General features: G+C 41.3%; 4 protein-coding genes across 6 annotated transcripts; 3 read left to right on the top strand and 1 right to left on the bottom strand.

Moving 5' to 3' along the window:
- Positions 1-614: 614 nt before the first annotated feature.
- LOC109952259 (kelch-like protein 17) lies at positions 615-6,682 on the bottom strand. Its single transcript, XM_020587245.1, has 6 exons — positions 6,549-6,682; positions 6,235-6,412; positions 5,728-5,881; positions 5,478-5,556; positions 4,132-4,359; positions 615-3,857 (listed from the first exon to the last, which is right to left on the bottom strand). Exons 3-6 carry the CDS (start codon positions 5,879-5,881, stop codon positions 2,372-2,374), a joined length of 1,947 nt encoding a protein of 648 aa, XP_020442901.1. The 5' UTR covers positions 6,235-6,412; positions 6,549-6,682; the 3' UTR covers positions 615-2,371.
- Positions 6,683-7,086: 404 nt separating this feature from the next.
- Positions 7,087-13,501, top strand: sars2 (seryl-tRNA synthetase 2, mitochondrial). Of its 2 annotated transcripts, XM_020587258.1 has the most exons (16): positions 7,087-7,465; positions 7,846-7,941; positions 8,103-8,132; positions 8,241-8,381; positions 8,471-8,525; positions 8,636-8,699; positions 8,981-9,086; positions 9,181-9,228; positions 9,504-9,612; positions 10,566-10,611; positions 10,701-10,788; positions 11,378-11,490; positions 11,970-12,063; positions 12,408-12,500; positions 12,615-12,680; positions 13,076-13,501. In XM_020587258.1, the coding sequence occupies exons 1-16, from the start codon at positions 7,190-7,192 to the stop codon at positions 13,214-13,216; spliced, it is 1,566 nt and encodes a 521-aa protein (XP_020442914.1). In that variant the 5' UTR covers positions 7,087-7,189; the 3' UTR covers positions 13,217-13,501. The 2 variants fall into 2 exon arrangements, 1 of the variants encoding a protein (XP_020442914.1); XR_002273731.1 differs by lacking the exons at positions 12,408-12,500; positions 12,615-12,680; positions 13,076-13,501 and adding an exon at positions 11,598-11,831 and having other exon boundaries at positions 11,970-12,060.
- Positions 13,502-14,095: 594 nt separating this feature from the next.
- LOC109951352 (vicilin-like seed storage protein At2g18540) lies at positions 14,096-20,782 on the top strand. Its single transcript, XM_020585819.1, has 6 exons — positions 14,096-14,237; positions 16,430-16,470; positions 16,571-16,640; positions 17,194-17,259; positions 17,464-18,407; positions 19,028-20,782. The coding sequence occupies exons 1-6, from the start codon at positions 14,192-14,194 to the stop codon at positions 19,094-19,096; spliced, it is 1,236 nt and encodes a 411-aa protein (XP_020441475.1). The 5' UTR covers positions 14,096-14,191; the 3' UTR covers positions 19,097-20,782.
- A 540-nt stretch (positions 20,783-21,322) lies between these two features.
- On the top strand, positions 21,323-25,579 carry psma6l (proteasome 20S subunit alpha 6, like). Of its 2 annotated transcripts, none has more exons than XM_020585588.1 (7): positions 21,323-21,800; positions 22,167-22,261; positions 23,094-23,175; positions 23,463-23,618; positions 23,978-24,156; positions 24,599-24,693; positions 25,118-25,579. In XM_020585588.1, exons 1-7 carry the CDS (start codon positions 21,737-21,739, stop codon positions 25,173-25,175), a joined length of 729 nt encoding a protein of 242 aa, XP_020441244.1. In that variant the 5' UTR covers positions 21,323-21,736; the 3' UTR covers positions 25,176-25,579. The 2 variants fall into 2 exon arrangements, with proteins under 2 accessions (XP_020441244.1, XP_020441236.1); XM_020585580.1 differs by having other exon boundaries at positions 21,323-21,470.
- The last annotated feature ends 2,165 nt before the right edge of the window (positions 25,580-27,744 follow it).

Consider the following 27,744-nt stretch of genomic DNA (forward strand, 5'->3'; position numbering starts at 1 on the left):
AGTGGCTGGAGCAGTTGATTAATTCTGATATGCCGACAGATTCAAGTAAAGACAACTGCTCACCTGGCACGAAGGATTAGAAAAGGTGCTTCACTGAGTGACAACCAGAGACCAAGATGAGACATAAGGCTGCATGACACCAGCATATATTCACCAACTATCTCTGTAATTGTACAGCGGGTTTAAAAAAAACAAAAAAACTGTGTACAAACATACAGTTTTGTTGTCAGAACCAAGATCATCTCCAGAGTGATTTCCTTCTCTAGCTGAAAATGACAACTCTTGTTTTTCATCACTCTTAAATACAGTGTCATGAAGATCTACCAAATTTGATTGATTTGATTTATTCTTTCAAGCATGTAAAGACAGTTGATATGTCAACACACATCATTTTACACATATCCAACAAATGCTAATCCAATATCAATGTGCTTATACCTAGTACATGCTTGAATGGAGTAGGAAGAAGTCAGACTTATCCAGTCCTACCCCATGACATCATCTTACCATCATTGGTTTGCAAGCAGTATCTCTACATAGATAATTCTCTTCTACATCACACAAGTAATATACTAAAAAAATGATAACAGAGTGTTAACATTCTTACATAATTACATTCTTAAATAAAGTAAAAATAAAATCACCTTGACATGTGATTTTCCATCCCTTAACATTTTACTGTATTAATGTATGTAAATATTAGAAAAGGGTGTCCTGTTATATGGAATTTCATGTCATCCATCCCTCTCTGCACACTTCCCCAACACCATGTTCCACTTCTTTGACTTGGGGGCAATAAGAGCATTTAAAACATGAACAGTTTCCACCAAAGAAGAACACATTCCTGGGCCAGTGTTTAACACAAGCACTGCCATCTTATAGATATACACAGATCAGCCAGAACATTATGACCACCTGCAGATGGCTGCTACTCGTGTCACTTTGCAGCTCGCTGTGCATCTTCTGTGAATCCAATTGCTTCCATAGTTCTACTGTCAGGGAGAACACAACTGCGTCGACTATTCAGTGAAAAGCTTATATAAAAGCAATGAAAACTGTTGTTGTGACAAGAAATTTGAGATAATTTTTGAGACAAATTCAACAGCCACTCTAGGTGTGATATCACCACTATAGCTGCTGACTGTTTCTCTTCAAGGAGACCAATGTGAAGTATTTCTCATTTTCAACCATTTTAACAAAGATTCAAACAAAACACAATCTTTTGAAAAGGATGAATGAAATTTTAACGTTTAATCTACAGTAGGTCGACCTCATCATCAGTAGGCTTGGGTGCCCAGGACCCTGCCGCTGGTTCACTGTTTGTAGGTACTAACCACTGCAGAGCAGGAACACCCACTGAGACCGCGGTTTGGGAGATGCTCTGACCCAGTCGTCTAGACATCACAGTTTAGATCTTGTCAGTCACTAAGATCCTTAGGCTTGCCCGTTTTTCCTGCTTCCAAACCATCAATTTTGTGAACTGAATGTTCACCTGCTGCCTAATATACCCCACACACTGACAGGTGCCACTGTATCGAGATAATCAGTGTTATTCATTCCACCATAATGTTATGGCTGACCAGTGTATAGGCGTGGGACCTTGTCATTTTTTTGTACAACGTATCAACACTGGTATTGGTGATACTGATCTGGGTTTTACTTTGTATTGGATTAGAAAGAAAATAAGTGGGTATAAAACATCACTAGCACTGAGATCATGATACAACTGAGCCAATCACTAGCAAGGAGCCAAGCTCCCTCACATGCAGAGTTCCAAAAAATGACTGGAACACAGCAGGCCCATGCGCCAGCATAGTGAAGTAATTGCATGTGGTTTTTATAGCACATGGGAGGTTTGTGGCACCCTCTGCAACGAGCATGCAGCAGCCCTGAGTGTTTAGGCAAATCAGTGGAACATAGCCTTATGAGAAAGTTACAGGTATGCCTGTATCTAAACTAAACGCTGCCCAAAAATTAACAGTACTGAAATATGCCCCAAACAGTCTTTAATGTATAACACCAGCAAAAAGCTGATTACATAACACTTCAAGAAAACAATTAAATGGACCTTTTTACTCTCAAAGGAATTTACAGTTCTGACAACTTCCAGATTAGGTTACATTCAGGTGCATGTTGCCTGTTTTTAGCCAATTTCGGGCTCCACTTGCTCTCTCCGCTTGTTTTACCAAGCTATGTCTGGCCTGCTCTGTAGTTGCACTCCATGTTTCTCCTTTCTGACTTCATCTCAGTACCAACATTTCATGAGGTTAAGGAGGAGCTAATTCAAACTCAGCCTAGAGCTCATCTCTGCGTCACATGACCAGCTGCCTCAACTTCAGTCATTCTGGTCCCTGTCAAGCTAGTCAGCAGCCTACTTGCAGTTTTCTTTGGCTAGTCTCAGTCTGGACAGGATGTGTTTCTTAGGGAATTTTAAAGTGGTACAGCCAAACTGGCTCACCCCTCCAGTATCCCCAGGGAGTTTTTCACGTCTCTGGACCCAGCTGCGCCATCCCGGCTTCCAGCAGTACACACTGTCATAGAAACGAGAGCCGTTTTCCCCGCCCAACACATAAATCCTCCTTTTCCACCTGGCCACACCACCAGCTGCAATCCGCCGTGGCAGCCCAGGAAAAACCACAGGGCTTGGGGCTCGGTCACTTCCACCACCTGCGCATCCCCGCTGCTCTGCAGTGACCATCACCCCTCCCCCTGTCACCTCCCTCTCTAACCCAGACCCCCTGCCCTCTCTGAAAAACAGCACACGTCCAGTGGCATCTAAGGTCTCCAGGTTGGTATAGTTTCCATCCAGGAACTTGGTGGTATCCCTCATGTATCCCCCGATTGCACAGACTCCTCCTCGCACTGCTACTCCTCCAGCGAGGCAGGTGGCGCCAGAGTCCAGTGCCACACGTGTCCAGCAGTCTGTCAGGGTGTGATAAATAAGCACACCTGAGTGGACCACAGCCCGGTTCTGTTCAAGCGTAGTTCCACCCAGAAGGTAAAGTCGTCCACGTAGTGCTGCACAGGCAAAGGCGCGCAGGGGGAGTGGCAGCCGGGGCCCCTGACCCCACCTTAGCGTAGTCAGCTCCAGGGTCTCACTGGAGTCCAGCAGGGCTGAGCGGTTACTTCCACCTAAGGCATACAGTGACTCTCCACATTCCAGAAGACCTAGCATAGCCCTGGGCTGGACCATTGAAGGCCGCTCTATCCAGCGGTCCAACACTGCATCATATTCATGCATGGCTGCAGACACAGAGCCTGTCCGCAGGATCCCACCGGCTACAAACAGCCTGTCACCCACAGCTGTGCAGCCGGGACTCACGAGTGAACCCAACGCTGCCAGCTTCTCCCACTTCCCTGTCCGAGGATCAAAGCAGTCCACTGTGTAGTCTCTCCCAGCTAAATTCTCATCTTCCCGAGGTGTCAGGTCCACACAGACAATCTTTTTCTCAAACATGCCCTCCCGTGGTCTCAGAGGCCCCCCAAGGCCCTCACCAGCTGCAGCAGGCCCCAGCTCCTGGCTTAGTCTTCGGCTCTCTTCTTGGGATAGCAGCCCTGGCCGCAAGTGGTGAAGCAGTGCGGGCATGTGGGCATAGCGATTCAGGGGTTGGTGCTCTGCCCAGCGCCGTGCTGCGTCGTAGACCTCCGCTTCCGAGTCCACCCCCAGGTGATCTGAGCTCAGAAGACTGCCTAAGGTGCCATGGTCTAGTAGGAGGAAATCTTTCTGCCGGGCCACCCGGGGGAAGTGTTGAGCTACCAGCCGCAGGGAGGCACGCAGCAGCAGCTGGTCATGGTGAGAGCGAGCCAGAGAGTACATCCCCAGGCAGTTATCCACTGAGAGGTGCTCAAATAGAAACCTGGAGAGATGAGAGTGGAGAAAGCAAAAGAGGAGAGAAAGACAGAGGAAAAGACACAGAGAGGGTGAGAGAAAGAAGGGAGGGCAAAACATACTGTAAGGTCTAGACCTTACTTTGTAAAGTGCCCTGAGATGATTTTTGTTGTGATTTGGCACTAAACAAAAAAAAGTGAATTGAATAAACAAAAGAATGTCAAAGTAGCAGTATAACTGTGTGTGATACATAAAGTCTAATGTAAACTTTATCACCAGTATAACTCATAAAATAGATGTACCTGGAGCACAGGTCTTGAAGGGGCATAACCTGAAGCCGGTTCGCAGCCACAAACAGATCCTCAGCTGTGTCCAGAGAGAGCCCTGCCTCACCAGTGTACACAAACTGGATGACAGTTTCCATGACAGATGGTGTCACTTCCTCCAGGCGGATCTCAGTGAGGCGAGACTCCACTAGAGGGCTGGTGAACATGGCTCGAAAGTACGGGCTCACAGCTGCTAGGAGAACTCTGAGGGGAGAAGAAGTTGGAAAGAGAAAGAAATTATTTAGAAGATGTGGACTTTGTAGAACAAAGACATGAAATGTCTCCACAAATGACTGTTTCACTATGTTCTCAAAGGGAAGCAGCTTACTGTAGGCCAGCAGGGTGCCTTTCAAATATCACAAACACACTGCAAATGGCTTTCATCAAGAACAAAACTGGCCTGTATCACAGCAACTTTGTCAGCAGTTAGCACCTTCACCCTTCACCCTTTCTTCCCTTCAAAGGATCCGTTTGTCTCTCCCTGTTAGAAAACTTGGATTCTGTGTTATAATTTGTACTGAAATGAGTATTCAATTGATCAATAATTGAATTAGCAGAAAATAAATGACAAATGTGATCATGCAAGTTATTTATTGAACAAAAATATAAAATATTTGGTGATTACAGATATGATTCATTTGCTTTCCTCCTGCAATTGTAAATGGAATCATTTTTGGTCAGCATATACTTTTCAGGCATGACAGCATTAAATACTTGCAATTGGCATATTTGTACTTTCTGATAGATAAAAATTTGACAATAGACTATTTGTTTCTATGCTTTCCCTGGTATGATGTCCAAAGGGCCATATTAATTTATACAAATAAATCAATACACACAATGCTTACTAAAGTTCAAACACAGGACACAGTCTCAGAACTGTTAACTGTATCTTCTACAAAAGCAAGAACCGCAAACAGACAATGCTATAGTTTCTAGCAGCCTCCTTCATATCTGTGTTTGTGTATGCGTGTGACTGGAAGCTCAAAGAAAGAGCTGACTCATGTCAGAGCCCCGACTTAACCTTAATGAGGCCTTGAACTGAACAAAGAGTAGACAGACTGCTCTGAAATATCTTTAATAATGTCTGTCATAAGTATTAATTCTAAGCAAAACACTACAAGTACATGATCAGAAATGAATGACTACGAATAAACTAATTCTAATCAAATTATTAAGTGACAAGAACAAATTAAACCAGTCACATTTGTTAAGTACATTATTGATTAAACATATATAAATTATGAGCCCTGGCTGAATTGCTGTATGTAAAGTCAGTCTACAACCCTGCTGTTCTATAGACTACGGTGGGCATACTACACCTGTGACACATGAACTTCTTTCCCTCGACAAGCAGAGTGACGTCACACAGCTGCTGAGCATCCAGGAGCTGCTTCAATCCTAAGATACAGCAAAGATATGAAGGAGGAAAAACAAGAATGGGGCAAAAACAGGGAGAGAAAAGCAGGGTAAAATTATAAAATTTGAAAGGACACATGAAAGCAAATGACTCACACTACAGTTGCTAGTTTCCAGAATCCCAACAACACCCTCTCTAGGCTCCTGTCTCACCTTGTGTAATGTAGTCCCCGAGTGGGGTAGTGCTGTCATCAGGGAAGTCCTCCTCCTCTGAGTCACTGTCCGACAGAGGCTCTCCTCCTCCCCCATCCCCGTCCTGCCAGGGCTGGGGACGCCAAGTAACTGTGCCCCCACGCACAGCATTCATCTGAGGTACAGTATATACATACACAGAGTTAGGCCAGAGAATTACACACAAGCATACACACGTGAAGTGAGTAAACACATACAAGTTTGCACTTAAACCTTTAGACATGTAGCGCCTACTGCCAACAGTGCCATGTGTATGTGTTACTAATAGAGGCCAATATGTACCTTATAACCTTATATATCTACTTCATGCAATAAATCATGTTTTCTACAGATCTACCCCATCCCATTATTACACCGTTTCCATTCTGAGTTTACTAGAATTACAATAATAATATCTTTATAAAAGACTGGCTATAATATCTGTTATTATAGCATCACTAAAATAAAATACAGCTAGATAGATATTACCTTTGCTCTTCTTCTCGTTTCCACCGTGAAAGCTGTTTGGGTTTCACTTTGAGCAGGAATTGGAGGCACTTTGGAGCAGGTTGACTGTATCCAAGGACCCGGTTACTACCACAAGCTTGCAAAGGCTGTCCCGGCTCCCATTTGGTTGTCCGGATTCAGCTGAAAGGCTCGTCCCGGCCTGTGATGAAGACGCGTCAGGCTACTCGCTGCTCATCCAAACCCCCTGCACAACATCACCACTAACTGGCGGACCAAACTAGCTTACAAAGGAGCAATTCTCCTCCTGTACAAAAGCTTCTGGCCGTAACACATACCAGTCCACCATGGCATTAAGCACACGGATCCAGCTGAGTGATGAGGCAATGCAGAATCTAGTTTATAAAACCTAAAGAGCTGAAAATCAGGAGTGAATTTGTCTTCAGTCGAACGCGCTTGTCAAGACTGAACCGGAATACCGCAACGTTCAACTTCCGCTTTCTTGATTGGGAGACCTTTGACTCGTGACGATTGTTTCGAGCCGTGACTTTTTTCGATCAGGGGTTAAACTAAAATGTTTTCCAATCACCTTTTGAGATTTTTAACAGCTGTTGCGTGAAATAGTTGCTGTATATTCAAAATAATAGCGTATTGGTAGTGTTTTATTTTTATTCACATTTCCGCATTCATGTTGCATTCATGGCAAATAAGATGGTTTTAGAATCGCTCACTGGTTTTAGGATCAGCTAAAAAGGGAATGAAGGGGGGCTAATAAATGTGAATAGTTATTATTTTATCAATAGATAATGCTTTCATTTAAATGATAATATGCAGACATAAACTCACAAACATAACTTTTGAAGAGCACGGAGAAAAAGTAATCGGCAGGGAGCAGCCGGGAAATGTACACGGTACAATTTAACATATTCCTATATTCCTATATTCAACGAATGCATCCACGCCCGCCCACAAGACAAACATGGCGACCTGCATTGGTATGGTTGCTAGAGTTCGTGGTGTTACATTGAATGTGCTAAAACCGGTAGCTAGACACTATTCAAGGCAGAGGACAAACGTGTTCATCCCACACCGCTTTTCGCATGGAGCCCGGAGCAGTTTGTATGAGCATGTCTGTGAAGGCTACAGTGATAAGCCCGAGCTGGATATGAGAGCAGTGTGTGAGGAGACAGACAAAGTCATAACGAATGTAGAGAACAGGAAGGGCGAGCTGCGAGGGGACGATGTCAGGAAAATTGTAAGTATTTCTTTGGCTGCTAATTCAGTACTGCTTGTAACACTAATACCACGACAGCTGTATTTATTGACGAAAACGGTTTCTGGAGTTGGCAGCAGACAGTAGCTGTTTGTGAGTAAAATCACAGAGCAAAGTATTGTTTGGCGAGGAATGAGCTAAATAAACAAGCACAGCGATGCTAAAGTAAAACTAGCAAATATAAACATATAAGCTAACGCTAGCTATTACAGTGTGAGCACTGCAGAACTGTCATGAATGAAATGATTATAAGAGAAATAAGGACACTGTAGTTGTTAAGAATTTAAAATGTGTTATTTCCTTCAGTTTCACCTCCACCGCTATACTCGCTTTTTCATTGATCTGATTGTGTGTTTCTGTAGGTATATGTGTGGCAAGAGCTTCAGGCAGTGAGGATGGAAATCGCTGAGCTGGAGAAGCAGAAGAGACACATTGCTGACACAGTTAAAGCACTAGTGGTCAGTAAGGATTAATACAGCGGTGCTCACCATCACTAGTTCTCTAAATTGTGTGGCGATTGTTTGGAATATACAATATAATATATATTCTCAGTTTTCCACACGTATCTAAAATCCACATTTTCACTTCGGTTTGCTCAGTCTTTTAACTTTCCTCACAGGCCAAGGAAGACAAGAAAACTCTTACCAATGTGAGTTCAGTTTCAGGACTTTATTACTTTGTTCTTGATTCCGTCTTGGCATTCATTGCTTCTGTCAGTGGTACAACACATTCGGTAGCGCTACTGTTTATCATGCAGCTTCCAGAGTACACCCAGGCTCTGCAGAAAGGGCGAGAGATCCGCAACAGGCTGAATCAGATCTACCTCAAAGAGACTGAGCTGGATGAAGAACACTATAGACGAGCTCTCAGACTGCCCAACACCACACACCCTGATGTGGTACGGATACACACACACTTTATCCAGCACATCTGGGGAGGCATTTGCTTGTGAAGCCTGTTGATACAAGTTTCTTTTTTCTTTTTCAGCCAATTGGAGATGAGACCCAGGCGAGGGTGGTGGAGCTGGTCGGCAAGAAGCCAGGTGATTGATGTCATGTCATTGATCTGAAGTGTGGATGAATGTTAGTCATACTTCACTCTCATGAGATAAAACAAAACAATCTCATGATTTGCTGTTTCTTTTTGCTGTAGAGTTTGACTTCAAGCCCAAAGGTCACATAGAGCTGGGGGAGGAGTTGGATCTCATCAGGCAGAGGTGAGGATTACACTCTGGTATGTTTATCTACTTGGTGTACTGTGTGTGCTGTTCTTTTGAGCAATTTGTTGATACAGTTATCAAAGAATAAGCATTTGAATAAACATAATAAAGAATATACATATTGAATATTCAGTTTGAGAGTGAATTAAAAAAAACATTTTTAGGAGCAAAATTCAATTTTATGTGAATTTGGTAGCATCATAATATTTAATATTTAGTCTGTCCTCATTCATATGAATGGAGATCCTTGAATTTTGTTCCCCTGTCTGCTCCTACAGGCATCTGTCTCATGTTTCGGGCCACAGGTCATACTATCTGAGGGGAGCAGGGGCCAGACTTCAGACTGCGCTCCAAAACTTTGCCCTTGACACACTGCAGCAACGGGTAAGCACGTGTTTGGAAATTGTAGATGTGATTATGATGATTATTTTGTTAATATATGGAAGAAGCAAACTTCTTTGATTTTTGATTCCTGCAGGGCTTCATTCCTATGGTTGTACCCGACATGCTGAAGGGAGCAGTGTTTGTAAGCAACAGTAGCATTTATTCATTTTCACTTTATGCCATTTGACTGTCCCTATATGTTTCACAACAGAGTTTTGACCTGTTTGAGAAGAGTTGAATATTATGAATGTTTATAAATTCCATATCAAATGAAATATTTTGTAACATTAACAAAGTTTCTAAATAAGTTACTGCAGGTGTGAAATTGCTGATATTCATTTCGAAGCATTTTTCAGTCACACAATGTCCCAACCTTTCTAAACCACTGGTGTCCTTTCATTCTGTTCCCTCCTCCAGGAGGGTTGTGGGATGCAGCCCAATGCCCATCGCTCTCAGGTCTACTCCCTGGATCCGGCCTGTTTCCCAGACCTCAACCTGGCTGGCACCGGAGAGGTTGGCATTGCAGGTGGAGCTCAGTTCTTCACTAATGTTAATGCTAATGTTAATTTTCTGAAGACTATGGCTCTGTCTGAAATCATTCACTGGTCACTATATAGTGTGTGTCTGAATTCTGAATTTCACTATAGAGTGAATGAGGGAGTGATTTTTGGGCGCAACCTGAGTGTGTGTACAGATTGTTAGTCTCATCATACTTTGGTTTAGCTCATTGTGTGGGTGTACTGTATATCAGGGCTTTTAAGTCAATGGATTTTTAACAGCAAAACGTGTATTATCAGGTGCTAATAACGCAAGAAAGGACACTAAATTGAAGACTCGTTTTGGAACAGCATGGTAAATTTTGTGGCTGAGAGAGTGTAACAACCATCTAGTTATTGTCTGGTTATATTAAGGATTTGTATTTTTCTGTTTGACTGAAGCTTGTGCTTAAAGCTAGTCAGTTTGTTTTCAGCTGCTAGAGCTTTGTTACTATGTACTTGCGTACGCATGGGTCGCGTGGAGTGGCAGCAAGTTACAGCAGCTGTGTCCTCGTTGTGTTCTTTTCTGTGTTTTTATGAAGTTCTGTTCTTATGTGTCTGTTCTTATGGTGTTATGTTGGTTGTTCTCTATTGCTGCTGTAACACAGAAATTTCCCCACTATGGGATCAATAAAGTACCTACCTACCTAGAGGATCTAGTGAGGCTCAAACCAAACTATAAGCAGCACTTAACTGCTCCTTGCCCCTCCCATCATGTCTGCTTTGCCAGCGACAATGTGAACTACGGATGCCTGGTTGAGACAAACTGTATTAAATGCGGCCTCTAATCTGAAGCTAGCATTAGCTGACTAATGAGTAAATTTATCAATCCAGTAGAATGCTCTGGTTACTGTTATTTGTTGACACAATGAACTAACTTGACACAACGATTGAATCACTCCAAAATCAAAATCACTTTAATTCATGTCTCTCTCATCGTCAGGCTATTTCATGGATCATGCGGTAAACTGGAAGGACTTGCCTGTAAAGTAAGGAGTACCACTCACTCCTAGATTGCAACAGAGAGCATTATATTGGAGTAATTATATCTGACATGAGCCGTCATCTCTCACTGCAGGACGGTATGCAGCAGCACCTGCTACAGAGCAGAGACGGACGCTGGCAGAGAGGCATGGGGCCTCTACAGAGTTCATCACTTCAACAAGGTCAGAACCAGTGACTATATATGTAAAAATGGATGAAGTCACAGCTACCGGAAGAGAAGCCATTGTGAGTCGATTGCCCTCTGGTGGCAGGTTGCAGTATAGGTCATTAATCCCGCCTCCTCCATGTTAGATGGGACATGAGCTAAACTAAAAACTCAAAGTACAAATGAAACACATTTTTCCCCATGCATAATTTCTATGATTTTTGGTAGATATTATGACTGATGTGTGTACAAGTGGCCATTCTTCTGGTTAGCTTGTTTTAATAAGTTATTTGATGAAATAATAAGAGGTGTATTTCAGATGATTTGACAGCTTTGATTAGTGGTCTGATATGAAACTCAACTACTTGGTCATTACTGCACAGAATCTGGTTGCAAAATGCCAAGATGGCAGCCACCCTAGTCATGATATTTTTGCTTCACCTTTGCATAGTGGAGGGAAGTGGTGATGCATCATCCATATCTATATACGGTCTATGGTCAGAACAAAATATAATAATTTATTTTATTTTTTTATTTACCCAGTGCAAACTATACAGTAAGTACGGTAATGGGCTCAGTAAATAACTGTGTGTTTTTATATGCAGGTAGAGATGTTTGGAGTGACAGCGGATGAAACAGGGGAGGAAAGCGCTTGGCTCCTGGAGGAGTTTGTTGCGTTGCAAAAAAAGATGTTCTCTGCACTAGAACTACACTACAGGTCTGTGCGCACACAGTCATATAATGTCAGTGTCCATGATCTTGTTATACACTGCTGTACAAAAGCTGTAGGAATTTTAGATATCTATATTATTATATGTTGCACAGGGCCATCAGGTCGAGTAGTCCCAGACTGATTCTACAGAATGGCAACATCCAAAACACAACCAGAATCATAAAGAGCTGCCTTCAGAGATGCACAGAATAAGATGTACTGTGACAGATGCTATGGCCACAGACCCCAACATCAGAGTCAGTCTGAGATTAAATAAAGAAACAGAAACAGCTGAGACAGCCTAAATCCACTAAAGAACTGCAGCAGGTTTTTCAAGATTTGAGAAGGTTATTGGTTTATTAATAAAACTGTTCATTATATTATTTTTGAAAGAATCCTCACTTTGCTTTAAGTACCTGAAATGTTTGAACAAAACCAGTACGTAACCAGAACATTGTCCTTGTACTTGTATTTATTTTCTTCAGAGTGTTGGACATGCCATCTCAGGAACTGGGCCTTCCTGCTCACAGGAAGTATGACATTGAAGCCTGGATGCCTGGGAGGGACAGCTATGGAGAGGTCAGCCTTACTGTTACTTGCTTATTACTTAACGCACTTCCACAATCCAAGTCAGATTTGTAGGAAGTAACTGAAACATTTATTGACTATGAGTTTTTTTTAATGATGTTCATATATCTGCAGCATGCAGGCAGAAGCAAAGAGTTGCCAGAGTAAGCTCTAGCAACAGGGAATAAATGTTGAACATTTGAATTTCATTTTAGTTCAAAATGCTGCACAGGCAGTTAAAAAAGTGCCCTCAACTTTCAGGTATTGGAAAAAGCCTGAGATGGGATTGAAAGAGGTTTACTTGCTTCTGATGATTCTAATGCCAGTTCTTGACTATACATACATCTATATACTAGATTTCGAGTGGGTCCAATTGTACCGACTACCAGAGCAGACGCCTCAACATCCTGTATGAGAGAGAGGACGGCAGCCTGCAGTACGCCCACACAGTAAGACTGCAGATGAGGCAGCGTGGCTCTACATCCCTGCTGCTTTAACTTACCTCAGTATACCACTGCCATAATATGTTTTCATCATCTCTCTCTCTCCCTCTCTCTCTCTAGGTGAATGCTACAGCATGTGCCATCCCTCGAACCATCATTGCTCTCTTGGAGACTCACCAGACCAAAGTACGACAGAGATTTATACAACCTGGAATCTTTTTTAATGCAGATTTCCTGGGAGACCAAATAAATTAATCTAAAAAGTTGCAAATGCAACAAAATTATGCTGTGGTTGTGGTTATATGAACTGTACATTGCAATGCTCCAGCATGTTTTTTATGTATAGCAGCAATAACCATCAGCTGTTATTATGTTCTAGTCAGGAAGTGCATTTGATGTTTTTACTATGACATTAGACCAAGGTGAGCATCTAATTCAGAAGCTGAATCTGAGGAACATTTGGCATCTAAGCTAGAGAAATGGGTAATCGGTTATGAAAACAGTTAATAATTATTTTTGTTGATTTTGTTGTTTCTTTGTCCGCCCAACCACCCACCCCTCTCCTCTTTTCATCTCATCAGGAGGGAACAGTACGTGTACCTCAAGCCCTGCAGCCTTATTTGGGTCTAGAAGTGATTGAGAAGCCAAAGTACATTCCTGTGAAATACATCGGACCCAACCAACACAGTCGGCCACCCAGGCCCGCACCCAAGACCAGATGACACTGGTATAAATGTAGTGCTCTGGCCCCAGCCAACGTCCACAGACACCTGAGGTGGGACAGGAAGCGGATAGTTAAATAATATTCATATACCATTGTTGTATATCCGTTTACAAGTTGTTACAGATCTCTGATGTTCTTTACATTAAAGAGATAGTCTGACTTTTTGAGTTGAGCATGAATTGAATGCACCACTGTTGTATGGTGATGGATCAGACATCATCCAACCATCCATGACCTGGATGAACAAGAATCTCCACTGACTCAGGCAATTTACTATCATTGTAAACATATTTATGTATTCGTTTTTCAAAAAACATGCAATTATGAATTTAAGCCTGAATTTCTGCTTTCTGAATTATACAATATTGAAAACATCTGTAAAAATAAGTGTTTAGTTTCTGTCTCATATTGCTTTAAAAAATGTAATCACTAGTGCAGCACATACAGAAAGACAGTGACCTTGAGGTGGGGCTGCACAGTAGAATATTTAATGTCTCCAAGAGGTTATATACAGTTTAGACCTGTTAATGTGTGTTAAATTGCCAAGTGTATGCTATTTATATGCTTAAATAATTAACTAGCAGGTAGAGGAGGTGATGATGTTTCCACAGAGCCTGCAACTAAAGTGAAAGATGTTATAATAGTGTGCTCACTGGGCACATTTAGTGATATTTGAATAGTGTGCAGTCAACATATAGTTTTGATTTGTCTCACAACATTTTGAGGAGCACCCATATCATTAAGCCAGAGAGTCACACTCTACTTTGCTGTTCGTCACAACATTGAACATATTGGAGGTACAGGATGACCACCTGACTCTCTAGTACCTTACCAGGGTTTGGGCTATAGGCTCATTCTCTCTCTCTCACACACACACCCGGCTTGGCTCGGCTCCACCTCGGCGGGTGTGTGAAGAAGCTCCTGCGTGGTATTTCAAGGTTATCTCCAGCAGGAGCCTCACTTTACGGATCCTATGGGGATTTTGATGAACGCGGTGTTTCTTTGGCTTGCAGTCGGAGGTAAGCATTCGTCACATGAATTAAACATCTATTGTATTTTGGACGCTTACTATAAATTGTCGGTACAGAATGAGAGTGCTGCACTCAGCCGGAGACAAGCCCCATCTTTTACGCACTACCGGCATGAAATAATATAATAATAAACAGAGACTAAATCAAATGCGCTATAGTAACACATACAGGAGCAAAGCGAAGGAGTATGCTAAGCCAACAGAGAATACCTTAGGGATTTAGACTTAATAGGCTCAACAAAAGCGTTGTTACATAATTTGTTGTGCGCCCATTTTCCTGTTTCTGCTGGACTGACGACGCCGAGGTTCAGTACAACGGAGCGTATTGGACTGTGCTGTTACTCCAAACCTCCTAAACAACGCAAAACGCTAATTACACCTCCGCACAGGTGAGCGGAACAGCGCACATGTGTGCGTGCTCCACGGTGACACGCGCCGACTGCTGTGAATGTCATGTTCACTGGTAAAAGAAGTGAGGTTTCCTGTAGGGAGAGAATTAGAGGGAAGTCAGCCTCCCACAGATGCGTGCGGCGGTGGGGTTCATATTAGGATGCAGTGGTGCAATGTTCAGCAATACAAGTAATAGCCAACACAGAACAAACTGTACCTCTTTGTGAGGTTCGGTTTAGGTGCGATGTGTGAAGGCAATAATAGTCAAACCCCACCCTAACACAGTGCAACTAAAGCTATAGCCATGGGATATATATCGCCTCAGAACGAGCATCTATAGCCTAATAGTCATAGGGTACCACTGTGTACTGCAGGTAGGAGTAGTAGCCTACTGTTATTGCGCATCGTGGTCCTTGGGGTCTCAAAAGTTTTAATCTAAATAAGCAACATCTGAGAACGGCACCACCTCCACTTGCTTTTGGCTTTTCAATTTCTAACATAGACCTGCCAGGATGGCAAGCCGATGAGACTAGAGCCAGATCACAGGGTTGGCCAGGTCGTCAGCTTAGAGAAAGTGTGGATACCTCTCTCTCTCCCTCTCTCTCTCTCTCTCTTAATCACATGGTCTCCAAGAGTATTGAGTCTGTGTGGGGGGGTCATCACTGGTCAAAGATATCAAGTTGGTCCCATTGATCCTGATCTGGCTGTGTGCTAACATAGTGCACGGGTTTGAATTAGACTGCAGCTTCTATGTCAGTGAAAGGAGCTACGAACTGAGTCTATCTACAGAAAGGCAAGTTCATTTATATAGCATAGTTTCATACACAAAGACAATTTAAAGTGCACAACACACAGATAAAACATTAGAATGCATACAAAATGCACACATAACACATATATACTGCTACATAACAGTATCTACTAAGGAGGAGGTTAGAGATCCTATTTCTAGTCTGTGAAGCTGATGTTAGTAAAATAGACTTCAAGGAAAATGTCTAGCCAGAAAGGAAAAGCATTGTGTTTATACAGCTTAGACATAAAGAGATGGATTAAATGGATCCATTTGAATGGTTGATGGTTTTAATGGCTTAACTGATTTGAAATACTGTATAATTAAAACCATTACAATTATTAAATCTATTCATTCCATTTAGTTTTGTGCAAGTCCATTTTATGTTAGGAATACTTTGGTGGTTTTTTGGCAAGTGTTTATATAAGTTCAGTTTCTTGTAATAATTTTTATGGTATGTTGACAGAAAACAGAAAAACCTTTCTAAATTGAAGGTGATGTGGGCTGACATTTAAATGGTTTGAGTAATTGAACAGCACCATATTTTTTGATTCAGCTGGTCCTTGCATCCAGAGCATAACTATAAAAGAAAAGGTCGCAGGCTGCAGCATGGATTGTGATCTACACTGACATTTAGGTCCTTGTTAGAGTCGATGTCTCTCCACGAGAAAAGGTGCTGATGGAATTGGGTGCCTTTAATGATCTAGTGACTGGCAGGGATTGGAGAGAAACTGCCTGTGAACTAAAGTCTGTGTCCTTCATGGAGAGAGAGAGGGACAAGGGGTTAAGGTTTGTAGCTGTGTCATTTTACCAAGGTAACTGCGTTTGCCTTAATGAGATAACAGCTCCCTCCATGCCCAAGCAGGATAAAACATTTCTGTGATGCTCTGCGCAGTAGTTTGGTGCAGTTTTTAATGCTGCAGAAGTGTTAAATATGTAGATTTATATTTAAAGTCTCTGTCTCTTTCTCTCTTTCTGTCCCTCCCTGTTTTGTGCCATAGTGGGAAGCCGGCCAGTAACCTCACCCCTTAATAATGCAAAGGTCAGAAACAAGTACTTTTTATTATCCCTGTCATTCAGCATAATATAGATTTTCCTAAAATCCACCCACTAATTTTGTGTGTTTTGTATTGTGCCTCTAGGTTGAATGTATTATTAAGGAAACACTGAACGAAGATGGGTCACAACATGAGTGTGGCCCACAGCTAGCAGGTGACATTTCTTTACCTGAACTAAATAATATTACATAGTGTGAAATTAGTTTTGATAGTTGATTAAACAATTAAGAAACATGCAAAAACTGTACAAAAGAACCTCATTATGAAACATGAAAATGTTCTGCTGTTTTACATTGTATTGTTTGGACCGTTGGTGGAACAAAACAAGACATTTGAGGAAGCCAACCAGGGCTCTGGATAATAGATACAGGCATTTTCAGTCCGGTTACTGTAACTGATTAACCTTTAGTTTGGCAGCACATGGAACAGTTACTGTAACTGTCTGTCTTACTGTAACCTTTAGTTTGGCAGCACATGGAACTACTGCAGCTTAACTATCATATTATAATTTTTTTTTTTTTTTTTTTTTTTTTTTTGCTGCATTTGATGAAATTTGCAATCGCTCTAATCAGTGATGTGTGTTCCGACACTTTTCTCTTGCTACATAATTTGTCTGCATTTATCAGAACTTTTGTTGGTATTTTCTACTGTGTTTTTGGCGTGGTCTTATTTTGAAGTGTTAATGTGTTTTGTCACATTATTTGCAGAGGAACTTGATGAAGTGAAAAGACATCAGGATCTGCTCGGGGAGCTGCAGAAGTTGGCAGATGATGGTATGTACAAATTCACACTCACACACATCCCACCATTTCTTTGCAAAACACTCTGAAATGCATTTTTTTGCTTTGAATTAAACTGAATTAAAAGTCAGTTTTAAAATGTTTTTGTGAGAGAAGTGACATCTTCACCCCTGATTACACACATGCATTTTAAAAGCACAGTGTGTATGTCACTGACTATTGCAATCTGATTTACAGAGAGGGAAAGGGAGCATGAGGATGAGAAAGAGAGGAAGCGTTATGAGCACAACTTGGCTGACAGTGAGAATGACTTTGAGCAGACAGGTGAGGAGGAGAAGGAGGAGAGAGATTCAACCAAACCTGTGAAAAAGACAGAGGAAACGAAAGAAGAAAAGTCAGATGGAGGTGACACCAAGGAGAAGATGATGGAGCAGCCACGAATTGAAGACAGAGGGAGGGATGATGAAGAAGAGAGAGCCAAAGAGCTGGAGGAGCTGCTGGCTAAAGAGATCACAAAGAAAGGGAATGAGGAAAGGAATGATGAAGAGCTCAAAGAACTGCTGAAAGAGTTGAAAAAGAAACGATCTGAGACAGTGAAGGAGCGGGGGAGCCAGAAAGGCTCTGGAGAAGAACAGAAGGAGGAGGTGGAGGGCAAGAAGGAAAAAGAGGACAAAGAGAATGAAAGCGAAACAGCAGATGACTTGGAGAGGAGGAAGAATGAGGTGGAGCTGATAGTGGAGAAGGAGAAGGTGGAGAAGGAGCTAAAAGAGCTGCTAAAGGAGCAGGACAGCAAGAGCAAGCCAGAGCAGGAGAGGAAGAGGAAAGAGAAGCAGGAGGAGTTGGACGAACTTGTGAGGAAGATGAAGCGGGTGCGGGAGATGGAGCAGGAGACACCGGGTGGGAAGAAAAAGGAGGGAACAGATGAACAAACAGCAGAGGAGAAAAGTGAGAAGAAGGAGGGTAAAGGAGAAAAGGATCCCGATGAGAAAGCAGAGAATGAAGTCAAGACCGTGGCAGAAGTGAAGGAGCCACAACAGAAGAGAGTGATGGAGAAAGCAAGCGATGAGGCCACGCGGCAGTTTGAACGGGAAAGGTACAAGGATGAGGACCAGTACATCAGAGAGGATGAGGAGGGGCAAGATGAAGATGAGGACGGTGATGCTGAAGAAGATGAAGGGGAGGTAAGTACATGCAAATATATGTGACACTGGGTGTGCGCTCATTAACACTATAGCCCAGAAATGACATTTTAATTATTTAGTATATATGTAGGACTAAATAATTGCTTAGTCTGTACCTATGCCAGGACAATATATATAAATACCAGACTGTAAAATAAAGTTGCCCCTTTCACAGATTTATTTGTATTGTGCATGTAATACAAGGGAAAAAATTACATTAAAATGTTAAAATGTAAATCAAGGGAACAGAAATATTTATAAGAGTTTACTGTGTAGGTAATGTCATATAGAAGAGGACCAAGAACACCACAAAGCATGTCGGTCCACTCAAGATGCATAATTGTCTATTGAGATTAAATGTGACTTAAACCACTTAAGCGCTGTGCATGAGAGCCCAACCCAGTTTACCAGTCTGTCCAGTAGTATTATATGTTTAACTGTGTCAAAAGCAACACTTCGGTATAGTAAGACTAGAAATGAAATCCTACCTGTGTCTGAGGCCTGTCTCAGGGCTGCATGTGTGTTCACAATGTTTTCACTGTAATCTTTGTGGTATAATCTAAAGTATTACCCTGTATTCTGTAATCCTATGTCATCTATTCTTTTTTTTTTGTCTACAGGAGCTGCTGGAGATTGAAGCAGAGTTGCGCAAAGTTGCTGCAGAGCTGAGGGAGCTTCGCAGAGGATAAGACATACATACACAGTATAAACGCACACACACACACACTGAGAAAACCCTGTCGCATTCACAGTTGCACATTAAGCTCACACACTTTCCATTTAACAACCTTCAAGTCCCCACAGCACTCAGAGAAATATCTTCATATGTGAATCTGTGCAGTGATAGTAGTAGAAACTGTACATACTGTTGTTTCATTCCTGTTTTAGATCACTTGGAAAAAGGCTGTCAGTGTTCACTCAATGTTCATTTGAACATTGAGGAAAAAGAGACAGGTTTTTTAGAGAATCTGAAAGCTTGTTGCGTCCATCAGTCGTGTCCTTGTGTCAGTACCTGTAAATATGCTTTGAAAGGTAGACATGATTTCACTTCACTTGTAAGTCACTGTGAATGCAACACATTCAACACTCCCATTCAAATGCTAATTTTGATTGCAGACTGCCAATCACAGACCACCATCTTTGAAATCTGAGTCATGAATACTGGCAATCAGTGCTTCTTTTCACTGAAGTATCACCCCTGATGGTGTGTTCTTGGTGTGAAAAAACGGATTCCCTACTACAAATAATGTTATTTCAAATGTATATTTTCTGCAATAACTTCTAACTTAGATGTATGCTGTTCTGACTGTTAAAGATATGTATTATTGAGATTTATACAAAGGAGTAAGTCATTATTTCCTCAATGTTTCTATAATGATAAAAAAAGAAACAAGGATTGTGTTTAATTTGGCTCATGTACTGTTAAAACCAGACTGTTTGAAACGGGGTGACACCAACAAAACACTGAGTAAGTAAGATTGTACTTATGCATGCTGGAAGGGTATGCCAGATGTTGAGTTTGTCTTGATGGTGTGTGGCGACAGGACGTGATGTACTTACAGCTTACAAGGTCTAAAAGTGTCACTTCAGGTTCTCAGCCAGCTTTGCACTCTTATCTTAACAAGCCAAGGAGGAGTCGAGGGCAGAGGGAGACACTAAAGCCATTCTGTTGTCTTTTGGTAACAGCAACACTCACAATAACACTGATGAATGTTCAGTAGCATTACATCACAATTTTCATGGCTGTCATGTCATTTGTGTATATATCAGATATAGTCTGCAAGCCAAGGTCATAGGAAATATGAAGCAACACCGCCCCCAAGAGGACATTTGGTAGAAATGCACATGGACTCACAGGGTTACCAGTGGAGGCCCACTTAACTGCAATAACACAATACAGACTGCAGCACATGTGAATGCAATAACTATCCAAATAATTAATAATTTATTGTATTTTAATATATAATCAAAGTGCATCATATATAACTGATACGGCAAGTATAATCTCTCTTTTTTCTACACAGCCAAGACAAGACACAAACATACACATACACATAATCAGTCACCACTGCATCTATTTCAAAGAAGAGATGTTGGTTCACTTGAGAAGAAGTGAAAAATGAATGTACTGTTGTTTTTTTCTAGAAAAGTGCAAAATGTTTCCATAAAATGTATCTTAATAACCAGCAAGAAAGAGGTACAGTAGGAAGTGTCTGTGAAGGGAGGGGGCAGAGGGTGACATACTGGGCACAGAGGACATTTCAAATAGGAAAAAAATGATAAAAAACACTATTTGGAATACTGGCCAAGCAGAATGCTGTATTTTGTGCCTGTTGTATCTTCTATGCTACCTGTCAATCAATAAACAGAAAGTTTATTAACCACTGTGCATCATATTTTTGGTTTGTCAACTTGTGAATCGAGCAGAATCACACAAAGCACAAATTATTAGTGTGAGATTGAGTCACAAATTACAGTAATAGAGAATAAGGTCTCAAAAACATCCCTGGTTAATCCCAACAGAACAGTGAAAAAGTTTGTGCTGGTGACTTTTGTTTGTCCTGGAAAGATGATGAACACTTCATAATCTGTGATCTGTTCCTGGGGTGACTTAAAGGCCAGCTGTAGCAGCAGATGGACCACCTGTAACTTGTGTGGAATCAGGAGAGCTAGTAGCCCTGGGGCAAGCAGAGGTCTATTTGTCCAACTCTGACTCAGTGTGGCTGAGCTGAGAGGAGAGAAACTGGGGCCCTCCATCGTAGCCTAATGGAAAGATCAGAATATCACCGTGTTTGTACGTCTGTATGTGTGTATTACCTGGGAGGTTCATCCTACCGCGTTTCTTATCACGGAGACAAAAGCCAACCTTACGTAGTGTTATGTGTGTTTGGGGGCCACTAGCGGCCAAATGGCATCATAGACAGACAGAGAGGGGAGGTCGGTGCCAATCCTGTCCATTAAACCACCCCTCATAAATGTTCTGCTGCCACATATTGTATCCCCCACAGTCCAAATTAATAACTTTCGTCCGCATGTGCAAAAAACAAAAGACTAGTCTATCTGGTAAGTGACTTGACTTCCTTATTGCTGCCATCCAATAATAAGAGAGAGGCCGGTCATGGCGCTGCACCTCACAGACTGAGCGACAACTGAAAGAGAAAGTAAAAACTCTGCCAGGGAAGTAGCTCCATTACACTGCTTTTCGTTTAGCACAGGCATGTTGTTTCCTTAGAAGTGACGGTCAAAAAAGGAGAATAGCCATCGACCATTCTGGTAGATATAACTATAGACTAAGTGCTGCGATTCACCTGAGGTCACCTGGAGGAAAAATGTCCCGCGGTTCAAACGCAGGTTTCGACCGACACATCACCATATTTTCACCGTACCAAGTCGGTAAGAGAGACGTGCTAGGTGTTTTAGCCGGTTCTGGAGCTTGTTTACCGCACAGCAATTTAACTACTAAGATTACACAGCCTAAAATTATTATTATTACCTATCCTAAACCTAAAGTTAAACTCTACAACTATAAAGTTCTGTGAAGTTCTTACTGGTTAAAAATGTTACAGTTTTCGTTTAATATGTTGTAACTGAGTAGTCATACATATAATACAGTAGTTCCTCAAAGTTATCTTTGTGATATTGGTGTTATGCTGGTGAAGGAGCAAATAATCTATTCCACAGCTGAACAGGATTTGATACTGTTACATTAAAAACTTGGTTTTATTCTAAACTTCATGTACATCTCACGCTGTCCTGCAGAGTATGCCTTCAAAGCCATCTCCCAGAGCGGGCTGACGACTGTGGGGGTCCGGGGGACAGACAACGTTGTGGTGGTCACACAGAAGAAAGTACCTGTAAGATACACACTTACATATGCTTGTCTTTCACACCTAACCCCAATCTTGATCAAAACCCCAATTAATTCTAACACCTAACCCTAAAACTAAGTGTTAACTCTCAAGAACCCTCGAAAAGCCATTTGGAGCAGTGCAGATGGGCCACACAATGATGGTATTGAAATAAAATTTGCCCCACAACCATAGAAAGGCATGTATACACTCACAAATACCCACAAAGATGATGATGATGATATGCGCTGAAGCAAAGCGAAGCAGTGAAGCCTCACAGGAGTCATGACTCCAGCTTTTTGCTGACAAAGAGTCAAATATATGAATGTGATACAATGATATTAATGCCGACACTCACATTACCAAGCCTGAAACTAGTTTAATTTTGACAAACCATTATCACATACAGGAGGAGAGCGAAATTAGCATTGTGGTCATCCCATGTCTGTTTCACAGACTAATCATTTTAATCAACGATGTTAGTGAACCTAAGTGTCCAGATTTGATCCTGAATGCTTTATCACTGTGTTGCAAGGATCAAGCAAGGCATTGCCAAATACTTTTACTGAAAGCAGTTACTTGGAATTTGCATAAAGAGTGAATTCAGGTCCCATGTTGTCCCCTGCGTAATATCTGTTGTACCAAATGCAGTGTCATTCCAGTCAACAATCATTAAACAATTAGCAGGTTAGTGTAAAGATGCCTCTGATTATAATGTGGTTTGTGTAAGGACATAGCTGGTATTGTACGCTGAAATATTAATGTCTGTTAGCACAATATGATTTTGTAAGGTGGATGAGACACTGATTGTTTATTATATTTTGGTCTCAACTGCAAGGACAAGCTGCTGGACTCTTCCACTGTTACCAATATGTTCAAACTGACCCCTCGTATTGGCTGTGTGATGACTGGACACAATGGTATTCTGCGCACACACGCACACACCACATTATTACATTATATGTCACCTGAAAGCCTGTCACTATTAAGGATGATAAAAGTGTTTGAAAAATGACATTTCCAAAGGTTTTTCTTTCTTACTAGAAATTCATTATATTTACTCAGGGACAATGGTATAAATTGCAGTTTATGGGAAACTTGAATCTGTTTGTTACATGTCATTTCACCTGTCTCTGAAAGATGTTATTGATTAGAAGAGGTTGAAGAGTTGCGTGCTTTATGTTGTACTTTCTTCTGTCCTGTGCAGCGGACAGTCGTTCCCAGGTTCACCGGGCACGAATGGAGGCTGGGGAATGGAAATATAAGTTTGGTTATGACATCACTGCAGACGTGTTGTGTCGTAGGTTGGCTGATATCTCCCAGGTCTACACGCAAAACGCCGAAATGAGACCCCTAGGCTGCTGTGAGTGGAGGTCTTGATCCTTGGTGTTCGTTTCCATGTTCATATTGCCTTTCATCAACAGCTCACTCTGTCCTTTTTATCTAATTTACTTACAATACAATAGCTCTTATAGTCACTGCACATTCCCATTGACTTACCACACACTGATAGTCACTGCTCAGGGCATTGTTGTTCCCTTATTGTTTCAAATTTTTTCTTTATTTCTTTAAATTTCTGAACCACTCCTTTGAGTTAAAAAAATAAAGACAGCCAATCGAATCAGAAAATTCCTAAAACATACAGTAAATCCACATACAACAAAGGAAGATATGGAGGTTTTGCTCTCAGTCTTTCTTTCCTCTTCTCTGTTTCCTTCCCAGGTATGATCATGCTGGCTATTGACCCCCAGCAGGGCCCTGTCCTGTTTAAATGTGACCCAGCAGGCTACTACTGTGGCTTCAGAGCCACAGCGGTCGGGGCCAAGCAGACAGAGGCTAACAGCTACCTGGAGAAGAAACTGAAGAAAAAGCCTGAACTGACCCACGACAGAACAGTACAGGTAGAGTGAAGCCTAATGAATTGGACTATGTAAATAATAAAGTCTTTATGAATTATTCATATTATATGTGAATTTTGAATCCCTGGAACAATAGTTTGGTCCTTAGATAAATAAAGGTCACTGAAGGATGATGCTGTAACAGAAAGGCCAACACATCTCTGTCTCAGCGAAGTGTCCTTGAACAAAACACCTAATCTAGAAGGACGCCACAAAGGAAGCCACTCACATATTATGACCATATTTCTTTCTGCCAGAATTAACCACTACTGAGTAAACTGTGTTATAGTAGCAGCATGTGTTTGGAGGAAAATTTGCTTAGACATCCTTCTATCTCAGTGTCATCTTAACTGAAAATCATGTTTAATGGTCAGACAGATGTGTTTGTTGTATATGTATTTAGGTTTACCAGCACACTAACCTTACCCCCTCTCTGTCTTTTCAGTTGGCTATATCCTGTCTGTCCTCTGTTCTGTCCTTGGACTTCAAGGCCAATGAGCTCGAGGTCGGCGTAGTCACCAAAGAAAAACCTAAGTTCAGGTAACTTGACTCCAACTTTTTGAAATAGTCAGGAGCTGTATGAGAGATTTACAAAGATCATGACTAATGTCCTGACACAACATGGGACCAACACTGCTCTGGATTATCCTGTATTTTATGGGGTTTTTATTATAATTTTGATTTTATTTTGTGCAACTTTGAGCTTATTTTGATGTTTTGCATTGACACTGTTGGCCACTTACTCACTGAGTGTCTTAAACTCAGTGAAAGTAACCTTTTTGAATAGATCAGAGAGTTTGTGCGATCGATGCATTAGTTTCTTTTTGAGGGGCTTTACATGGCCATGTCTAACACATACATTCTCATTCTTTTATCTTACATCAATACCTGTTCACTCTTTGTCTTTACTCTTTTCCCTCTGGTTTTTATTCTCCACTCATTTCCTCTACTGTTGTTTTTGTAGGATGCTGTCAGAGGCAGAGATAGAAACCCACCTGGTTGCCATAGCAGAACGGGAGTAGAGGTGCCTTCATGCACATCCAGCCATGATTTACCAACACTGTTACCAACAGTTTTAACCCCAGAAGTACATTCCCTTCTAACTGTGTGTCCAGGAAGCTTAGCCATGTACACCTGAGGGCAAAACTTTGTTATAAAGGACTGATACAGGCTTGAGTGATAATAATTTACCAGACATTTCCAACTGGCTTTTTTAATTCAATAAACAGTAGGAGCACAATGTCTCCATTGTGATCTAGCACAATAAAAACCATCTTTAGTAGACAACACAAGCAACGCAGTCGACTATACTTTGAAACATACTGTATTTCCATGTTTGAAATGCAACAACAGCGTATTTATACTGTATGTTTTAGCACTGGAATTGGTGCAGTTTCCACTCTAATAAAATTACAGTGAAAATGTCCATCTGAGTCATTATCAACTCCAATAAAACAAGTGTCACAATATAAAAAGACTACAAACACTGCCGTGTTTTGCTTTAAATTCATTAGTTAAGAACTGCCCTGTTTCTAATTGAACAACATTCCTCTTGTTGATCAACAGATGGCAGCAGTGAGACCAGTGAGACAGTAATGTAACATTTGTTAGGTTTCCTTGTAATGGCCTGGCAGCAAGTCAGTTATCTGCTTTAGGGAGCAATGAAGGGTGGAATTAATATAAAACATATTCCACCAAGTTATATCATTGGACATTGGGCAATGTGTGTATGAACATGATCTAAGTCAAGGGTCCATTTCCTAACAAGAATGAAGGATATTTTCATGAGAGGAGAGGATCACTAAGGAAAATGTATGTAGTTACTTTGGCAGCAATAATACTTGTATTAATAATGCTTATTTTTAAAAAAGTATCACTGTATCATGGCCCGTATGTGTGCAACAGTGGTCCTGAGCTACTTCATATCATCACTAGATGCTTCCTTCTACATTATACAGTCCATCGGGCTCATGGACAAAGACAATGAGATACATTATAGTGCATAAAATACATTACAGTACAGTGTTTGCATGTATTACAGGTTACAGTGTAAAGGTTTATCCACCGAAATCAGAGAATAAAAGGAATGTGGCATTTTAAATGCAGTGTAAAACATGTGGAGAGAAGGTCGGTGTTGAAGCTGGACATGTCCCATGTTGATCTTTCTATTGTAGTGCCTGACAATACATGCACAGGGCAACCTGAAAAACACAACACATGAGTGTAAATGAAAAATAAATAAATAAAATATGAAAGATAAAAATCATGAATCCAGGCGGGTCAAACTGTCCTCCAGTCATATTTGTTTAAAGTAATCATACAAGTTACAGCAATGAGGACAACATGTCATCATGTTGTCACAAGGACCAATCTGGCAATCATGAAGTTGTATGTACTGTATGATGCTCTTGCTTAAATAAATCTGTCCATACTGGATGTGCAGTTACTTAAATCTTAAATCTGTCCATACTGGATGTGCAGTTGGATCACTGGAGCCTGTATGTGCGCAAAGTATTTCACCATGTCGCACAGAGCACTAACGTTACACAAAGCTCAAATTACTCCAAAATGAAAATCATATTAATTCAATGCAAAGGTAAAATCATGACCGTGCTAGGTTGCTAATGTTACCAAAAAAAACAACAACAACACATTAGTCTTAGATGCTAACACATCCAGAAGGAAGAATGCTACATCTGAATCAAATTTGAGTCCTTTGGCTGCTTTGAACTCTCTCTGTACAAAAGAACATGAGAACTGTTTCAGACTTTCAGCTGCAGAGAGTTCCTCGATGACTGGCTGTTGGAAATGACAACTCTTTGTTTGAAAAAATGGTTCTTTGAACTTTCACTAGGTGGCATGTGGGGCTAATGTAGGGACAAGATCTTGAAAACACAGAGTAGAGAAACTGGAATAACAATAGAAGCGCTGTAGGTAGCAGACTTTCATAAAGGGGGTAATAGTTATATCACCACATCCTGTCCCATTTTCACTTGATTTATCAGACAGTCTATAAAATCTTAGTTAGATTAGATTGCAAAGATCTTATTTTCTCACTTTTGTCATTATGATAATCAATACTAAACACATCCAGAACCTGTGTGTAGTCATTTAAGTCACTCTTGCTGTTTATTTTTTTTATATAACTAGAAGATTATTTACACCTGTTTGACAGTTAATTTAATTCTGTCAGTAATAAACTGATTTTTACATTTTGTCTGTTAAAACGCCCAAGACTTCGCCATTGTGCCTACTCTGTAATTAAACTTGCAAGCTTTCACACTTTGTGTCCTCCTCCTCCCCTTCCTCACCTTACACCCCTCATCTCCATCTCCCACATAGATGGGTTTTTCCTTTTATATTTCACCCACCTATTCATTCCACTTCTCCTCATTTCTGTTCACTCTCCCGACATCAACCAAACTTCCACTTCACTCTTCTTCTGTCTGCTCTTGGCTCACCTCAACCAATACCTACGCCTGTTCAGCACCTCAGCGTCCAAACCCCTCATACTGCACCACACCACGTTCTCCTTCCTCTCCCCCATCTCCCTCTTCCTGCAGTACTGACCCTGTGGCTGGTGGCTCCTGG

This window comes from Monopterus albus, unplaced genomic scaffold (genome assembly GCF_001952655.1).
Source record: "Monopterus albus unplaced genomic scaffold, M_albus_1.0 scaffold8.1, whole genome shotgun sequence".
Classification (NCBI taxonomy): Eukaryota; Metazoa; Chordata; class Actinopteri; order Synbranchiformes; family Synbranchidae; genus Monopterus; species Monopterus albus.